This window comes from Salarias fasciatus, chromosome 22 (genome assembly GCF_902148845.1).
Source record: "Salarias fasciatus chromosome 22, fSalaFa1.1, whole genome shotgun sequence".
Lineage (NCBI taxonomy): Eukaryota > Metazoa > Chordata > Actinopteri > Blenniiformes > Blenniidae > Salarias > Salarias fasciatus.
In genome coordinates this window covers 572,299-580,261 of record NC_043765.1, presented here as the reverse complement: position 1 = coordinate 580,261, position 7,963 = coordinate 572,299, and the positions used below count along the sequence as shown (strand labels likewise).

Here is a 7,963-nt window from a genome sequence, read left to right as displayed (position 1 = left end):
AGCTCCGCCCACTTCTTCCTGTTTCCTTTTATTGTTCAGCTCCACCCTGCTGTCCTCCTCCTCCTCCATCTCCAGCTCCACCCTCACTGCTCCGCCTCCTCCTCCTCCGTCAGCTCCTCCTCTGGCGTCCCTGCTGTCCACGGCCGGAGCGTCTCATGCTGTCCCTCGTCCAGTCCCTCCGCGGGGACTTCAGCACCATGGAGAGCTCCTGCTGCAGCTCGCCATGTGGGACTCCAGGGCCTGTCCAGTCGGCCCCGCCCCCGGGGTCCGGCCCCGCCCCCTGCAGCCTGCCGGGGCTCTCAGGCCCCGGAGCCTCTTCTGTCTCGCCACGTTGTGTTTTTCATGCTGAAAAAAAAAAAATAGCGGGGAATAGGGCTGGGTACCGTTTCCCGGTACCTCAGTGGTACCGACCGAAAAACTTGGGTTTACACCGGTACCGAACAAGAGACGTGCGTACGGGGATCGGTTTCAGTTCTAAAGTGGCGGCGCGGCCAATAAACATGCGAAGCGATGGTTCAGTTCCTCTCCTTTTATTGAAAAAACGCTGCGTCCATCATTGAACATGTGACCACGTCTTACCGCTCACACTCTTTCTCACAGCATGCAGAGAGCCTGCAGCCTGCAGCCTGCTTCCTCTGTGGTGTCTGTGTCAAATCAGGCTGAACATGCAAACAGCACCCCTAGTGGCAGGAAGTGTAAATGCAGTCATGGCGTCGTCTGTGCGCCGTGAGGGCAGGTACCGAAAACAGACCGTTCAGGAACCGGTACCGTGCGTGAGGTATCGAAAAAGTACTTGTACCCAAAAAATATCTAACGGTACCCAGGCCTGGCGGGGAACAACCGGGAGGATCAAACACGTCTCATTTACCTGTAAATCAAAACAACGCAACAGCCAATGAAAACACGCCTTGTTATCAGGAGACCCTCACGTGCTTTTTTTTCATTGGTTACTGTGCTACTTTAACCCCGCCCCTTTCCGTTTTTTTTTTTTTTTTCCCTTGTCCTGTTGGGCAGCTGGGCGTGCAATACTGTCTGACTGTAGCCTTTTACTGTCCGAACAGATTTTACTGTCAGCAGCAGGACGAGACTGAGTCTCCTCCTGCTGCTGCCTTTATTTAAAGCTGGCATCCGGCATGGCTGAGGACAGGACCGGGACGGAGACGCTCAGAGAGCGAGAGACAGGAAGAGAGAGAGATAAAGAGGGGGGGGGGGGGGGGGGGCACAACCTATGTACAAAGTCACAATACAAAACAGTGTTGTCGACGCACCACACGCAACCAAGAACAATCCCAAACCCCCAATCCAGACAACACCAAACCAGAGCCGACAACCAACACAGAAACTGACACAACCAGACATACTTTTTTTTTTTTTTCCGACCCACATTAGTGAACAGACCAGGACACAGAAATAAAAGGAGGTGCTTTCCGTTTGATTGACAAGTAAGTGAGAGGCTTGTTTAATTTCTCCCGGTTATTTACCGGTGTTTACTTTTCCAAGTTCCTCCTCCTCCTCCTCCTCATCATCATCCTCATCATCATCATCATCATCATCATCATCACCATCATCATCATGTTATTTTTCTCCACCTCCTCTGAGGATCCATCAGTGTTAGCTGTTTGTGTGATGTGTGTGTTGATGTGTGTGTTGCTGTGAACCCCTCCTCTCAGTGTGTTTGGGTGTTTCCACGGTAACGTCTGTCAGTCAGAGATGAAGATGTGACCACTGCTCACTGAGGGAAGCGTTATGCTGTTATTTCTGTATCTTCATCGTTAATCCATCAGATTTCAGGATTAAACCAGACTGGAAACGGACATTTAGACCAGGAGTGTCCTAATCCCACACACACACACACACACACACACACACACACACACACACACACACACACTGGCACACACACACACACACACACACACACACACTGGCACACACACACACACACACACACACACACACTGGCACACACACACACACACACACACACACACACACACACACACACTGGCACACACACACACACACACACTGGCACACACACACACACACACACACACACACACTGGCACACACACACACACACACACACACACACACACACTGGCACACACACACACACACACACACACACACACACACACACACACACACAGAGCACTGATCACTGCACCACCATGCAGTCCAGGTCCTGGTCCAGGTGCTGGTCCAGGTCCTGGTCCGGGTGCTGGTCCGGGTGCTGGTCCAGGTCCTGGTCCAGGTCCTGGTCCGGGTGCTGGTCCGGGTGCTGGTCCAGGTCCTGGTCCAGGTCCTGGTCCAGGTCCTGGTCCAGGTGCTGGTCCAGGTGCTGGTCCAGGTCCTGGTCCAGGTGCTGGTCCAGGACCTGGTCCTGGTCCAGGTCCTGGTCCGGGTGCTGGTCCAGGTCCTGGTCCGGGTGCTGGTCCGGGTGCTGGTCCAGGTCCTGGTCCAGGTCCTGGTCCAGGTCCTGGTCCAGGTCCTGGTCCAGGTCCTGGTCCAGGTGCTGGTCCAGGTCCTGGTCTTCAAAATGAATTATTTGTCTTCAAGATGTTAAAACGACTCTGTTTGTGTCACATGGTGTCTGCAGGGCTCCGCCCCAAACATCTGGCTCCGCCCATCGCCTCTGGCTCCGCCCATCACCTCTGGTTCTGATGCTGACTCCGCCCCTCACTTCCTGCTCTGCTCTCCTGTTGGTACGTTCATCAGCTGCTGGTTCTCAGAGTTCTGTCAGACCCGGACGATCCAGTTCAGGAGAACATGAGGTTCCAGATGTTCTGGGTCAGGTCCGGTTCTGGAGAACATGAGGTTCCAGATGTTCTGGGTCAGGTCTGGTTCAGGAGAACATGAGGTTCCAGATGTTCTGGGTCAGGTCTGGTTCTGGAGAACATGAGGTTCCAGATGTTCTGGGTCAGGTCCGGTTCTGGAGAACATGAGGTTCCAGATGTTCTGGGTCAGGTCCGGTTCAGGAGAACATGAGGTTCCAGATGTTCTGGGTCAGGTCTGGTTCTGGAGAACATGAGGTTCCAGATGTTCTGGGTCAGGTCCGGTTCAGGAGAACATGAGGTTCCAGATGTTCTGGGTCAGGTCCGGTTCTGGAGAACATGAGGTTCCAGATGTTCTGGGTCAGGTCCGGTTCTGGAGAACATGAGGTTCCAGATGTTCTGGGTCAGGTCTGGTTCAGGAGAACATGAGGTTCCAGATGTTCTGGGCCAGGTCCGGTTCTGGAGAACATGAGGTTCCAGATGTTCTGGGCCAGGTCCGGTTCTGGAGAACATGAGGTTCCAGATGTTCTGGGTCAGGTCCGGTTCAGGAGAACATGAGGTTCCAGATGTTCTGGGTCAGGTCTGGTTCAGGAGAACATGAGGTTCCAGATGTTCTGGGTCAGGTCTGGTTCAGGAGAACATGAGGTTCCAGATGTTCTGGGTCAGGTCCGGTTCAGGAGAACATGAGGTTCCAGATGTTCTGGGTCAGGTCCGGTGAGGGGAACGTGTCTCTGAGGATCATTTAGTTTTTATAGAAACAGGAGAAAAAAGCCTTTTCGTCCTTCAGTGTGTCACACGCACACTCACGTGCACGCTCACGTGCACGCTCACATGCACGCTCACTCGTGCTCAGTCACGCTTGGAGGGGAAGCTGCTGGATCGACTGTCAGGATGGAAACGGGTTCTCCTCCTTCAGTCTGACAGAGAGACGCTCAAGGTCCACACACACACACACACACACACACACACACACACACACACACACACACACACACACACACTCGCATACCTCCTCAGAATGTAAACTTTGGGTCTGCTGGCACCTGAACGCCTCGTCTCAGCTGTAAATGAGTAAAAGACAGGCAGGAGAATGGGTGTGTGTGTGTGTGTGTGTGTGTGTGTGTGTGTGTGTGTGTGTGTGTGTGTGTGTGTGTGTGTGTGTGCTTCATTAGAGCAGACCGTTAGTCTCGCCCTCGCCTGCCTAAATGAGAATTGACATGATGGCTGCTTCGGCTTCGAGCTGCAAATTAATTATTTAAGGAGTGCACACACACACACACACACACACACACACACACACACACACACACACACACACACACACACACAGTCTGTGCTGTGACTCATCGAAGGGAGTAGCTTCTCATTTTCCGTTTGTGGTTGTCAGACAGAAATCCTGCCGAGTCCATGAACGCCTCATCTGGTGTTTGTGTCTGTCAGGGGGCGTCGCCCGTCGGCCCCCAAGGGCGGCGGGCGACGCCCCCAAGGGGGCCGAGGGCGCCATGCTACATGTTACCTTGAAAAACTGTCAGAGAATGTGAACGTGGGGCGTTCAGGGACTCTGTAATGTGAACTGTGACTGTGATCGTGAGGCGTTCAGGGACTCTGTAATGTGAACTGTGACTGTGATCGTGAGGCGTTCAGGGACCCTGTAATGTGAACTGTGACTGTGATTGTGAGGCGTTCAGGGACCCTGTAATGTGAAGTTTTAATCTGTACTCATTGCTTCATGCTGCAGATATATGAGGCGTTCAGGTGCTGAGATAAAATGTGACTGACACTCAGTAGAGTGAATGTGAGGCCTTCAGGGTCGTCTGTAAATGTGCTGCTTGTCTGCGGTGGACTCAAATATCACATGTGACATTCAGGGTCCTATGTATTTGCAAGTGATGCGTTCAGGGGACTGTTGTTAAGCAGAAGCAGTTACTGAGTTTCCTGTGATGCGTTCAGGGACGTCAGGTAGGGTTTATTGAAGAACAGACAGTGAGGCGTTCAGGGGAAATCTGTTAATTATACGGCTGGTTTGAATTGAGGGTGTTCTCTGGAGTTGTCTTCATGAGGCGTTCAAGGGATGCTGGGAAATGTTACGGGGATGCTAATGCTAACGGCGACGTTTCTCCTCACAGCTGACCTCACCATGACCCTCTGACCCCGCCTGCTCCACATGCCTGCGTCTGATTGGCCGCGGTGGGCCCCGCCCCCCTGCCTGCTGCTGCTGCTCGTGCTGGGGTCGGGTCGTCGGTGCGAATCCGGCTCGCCGTTCCCCAAAGACCTGGAACCGCTGAGTGTGGTCACATGGCAGCGTGAGGACGCAACCTGATTGGTCAAGAGGCATCTGCTGACCTCAGGCTGGCGCCACTGTTAACGGGGGTGTGTGTGTGTGTGTGTGTGTGTGTGTGTGTCCAGACTCCAGCCTCCCCTCCTTCCAGGGTCTCCTGCAGGATAACGACACTCTGCGACTCGGACTCGACTTCCAGAGAATGTTGAGGATCAACCACATGTTGTACATCACAGCCAGGTCCCACACACACACACACACACACACACACACACACACACACACACACACACACACACACACACACCCAGCTGCTGACTCTGACCTGTGGTGCGTTCAGGGACCACGTGTTTGCAGTAAATCTGACGACGGCCTCGGAGCGATTCGTTCCTCAGCTGGTGAGTTTTTATTGGTCTCTACTGGTCTCTACTGGACTCTACTGGTCTCTACTGGACTCTACTGGTCTCTACTGGTCTCTACTGGACTCTACTGGACTCTACTGGTCTCTACTGGTCTCTACTGGACTCTACTGGTCTCTACTGGACTCTACTGGACTCTACTGGTCTCTACTGGACTCTACTGGACTCTACTGGACTCTACTGGTCTCTACTGGTCTCTACTGGACTCTACTGGACTCTACTGGTCTCTACTGGTCTCTGCTGGTCTCTACTGGTCTCTACTGGACTCTACTGGTCTCTACTGGACTCTACTGGACTCTACTGGTCTCTACTGGTCTCTGCTGTTCTCTACTGGTCTCTACTGGACTCTACTGGTCTCTATTGGACTCTACTGGACTCTACTGGTCTCTACTGGTCTCTGCTGGTCTCTACTGGACTCTACTGGTCTCTATTGGACTCTACTGGACTCTACTGGACTCTATTGGACTCTACTGGACTCTACTGGACTCTATTGGACTCTACTGGACTCTACTGGTCTCTACTGGACTCTACTGGACTCTACTGGTCTCTACTGGTCTCTGCTGGTCTCTACTGGACTCTACTGGTCTCTACTGGTCTCTACTGGACTCTACTGGTCTCTACTGGACTCTGCTGCTCTCTACTGGTCTCTACTGGTCTCTACTGGTCTCTACTGGACTCTACTGGACTCTACTGGTCTCTACTGGACTCTACTGGACTCTACTGGACTCTGCTGCTCTCTACTGCTCTCTACTGGTCTCTACTTGTCTCTACTGGTTTCTACTGGACTCTACTGGACTCTACTGGACTCTGCTGCTCTCTACTGGTCTCTACTGGTCTCTACTGGACTCTACTGGACTCTGCTGGACTCTGCTGGTTTTTCAGTACCTTCAGTTTTTCTCTGAACGTTGGTTTTACGATAATAAATGAAATCAAGTTTTTTTCAACTCAACATTTTCCTCCTTTTTTGAAATGTTGACTTTATTCCTGTTGAGCAGCTGGATGCTAACTGCTACCTGCTAACTGCTACCTGCTACCTGCTACCTGCTAAATGCTAAATGCTAACCTGCAGAAGCAGCCTCCAGCTGTCGATGCCGCTGAGTGTTCTCGGCGTTTGTCTTTCAGAAGCTGACATGGAAATCGAAGGACGTGGGGAAATGTACGGTCCGGGGGAAGAACAGCGTGAGTCCGTCACCGTTCCAGCTTCCTGTTCCGCTCTGCCTGACGCTCACCCCGCTAGCTTCTCTCCGCAGGACGAGTGCTACAACTACATCAAGGTCCTGGTTCCCCGGGACGACGAGACGCTGTTCGCCTGCGGAACCAACGCCTTCAACCCCACCTGCAGGAACTACAGGGTGAGGCGCTAACGCTAGCAAGCTACACACTGAGGGCGCTAACGCTACGAAGCTGCACGGTGAGGGAGCTAACGCTAGCAAGCTACACGCTGAGGGCGCTAACGCTACGAAGCTGCACGGTGAGGGAGCTAACGCTAGCAAGCTACACACTGAGGGTGCTAACGCTACAAAGCTGCACGGTGAGGGAGCTAACGCTAGCAAGCTACACACTGAGGGCGCTAACGCTGCACGGTGAGGGAGCTAACGCTAGCAAGCTACACGCTGAGGGCGCTAACGCTACGAAGCTGCACGGTGAGGGAGCTAACGCTAGCAAGCTACACGCTGAGGGCGCTAACGCTACGAAGCTGCACGGTGAGGGAGCTAACGCTAGCAAGCTACGCGATGTGTCAGACGCGTTTTCTGGTGATTTTGCGGCGCTTTGCGATTTTGCGGCCGACGCTGAAGTCGGGAAAGTTGAACTTTTGTCGCGATGCGTTTTTGCGGCAAACCAATCAGAGAGCGTCTCCATGGTGACGTAGGTCAGGGGGCGGGGCCGGGGAAAGCCACACTGGCGCAGCTCCTGGAGCGACGGTGAAACTCACCAAACTCCCACCGTCTGGGGATCACATGGTGCAGCCGACGGCGTCCTGTCTGGCTGCATTAGCATACACCACTTTAGACCACGTTAGCATTAGCATTAGCAGGTAGAGTTCCTGATGAGCGTATGCGCTGTCAGAACGTTAGCATTAGCATTATCAGGTAGAGTTCCTGATGAGCGTATGCGCTGTCAGAACGTTAGCATTAGCATTAGCAGGTAGAGTTCCTGATTAGTGTATGCACTGTCACAACATTAGCATTAGCATTAGCAGGTAGAGTTCCTATTGAGCGTATGCGCTGTCAGAACGTTAGCATTAGCATTAGCCTTAGCGGCGGTCTGCTGTCCCCTCAGATGCGGTCCCTGGAGCAGGTGGGCGAGGACCTGGTGGGACAGGCCCGCTGTCCCTTCGAGTCGGGTCAGTCCAACGTGGGACTGTTCGCAGGTGAGTCCAAGCACAACCGCAGGGTTCCCTGTCCGAGGCCCAGAGGAACCAGCAGAACCCGGTTCTCTGGCTCTCCGCCTCTGTCCCTCCCAGGCGGGGAGTTCTACTCGGCCACCAT

The 7,963-nt window shown here is 53.4% G+C and overlaps 1 protein-coding gene across 1 annotated transcript in view; it reads left to right on the top strand.

Annotated features, from left to right (window-relative positions):
* Positions 1–4,941: 4,941 nt before the first annotated feature.
* LOC115409711 (semaphorin-6C-like) overlaps positions 4,942–7,963 on the top strand; it is a 31,262-nt gene continuing 28,240 nt past the window's right edge. Inside the window, exons 1-7 of the mRNA XM_030120987.1 lie at positions 4,942–5,080; positions 5,184–5,295; positions 5,396–5,453; positions 6,597–6,653; positions 6,725–6,826; positions 7,755–7,845; positions 7,939–7,963. The exon at positions 7,939–7,963 is cut by the window's right edge and continues 95 nt beyond it. Of these exons, the coding sequence (XP_029976847.1) occupies positions 4,942–5,080; positions 5,184–5,295; positions 5,396–5,453; positions 6,597–6,653; positions 6,725–6,826; positions 7,755–7,845; positions 7,939–7,963 (584 nt within the window). The remainder of the gene's footprint in view (positions 5,081–5,183; positions 5,296–5,395; positions 5,454–6,596; positions 6,654–6,724; positions 6,827–7,754; positions 7,846–7,938) is intronic.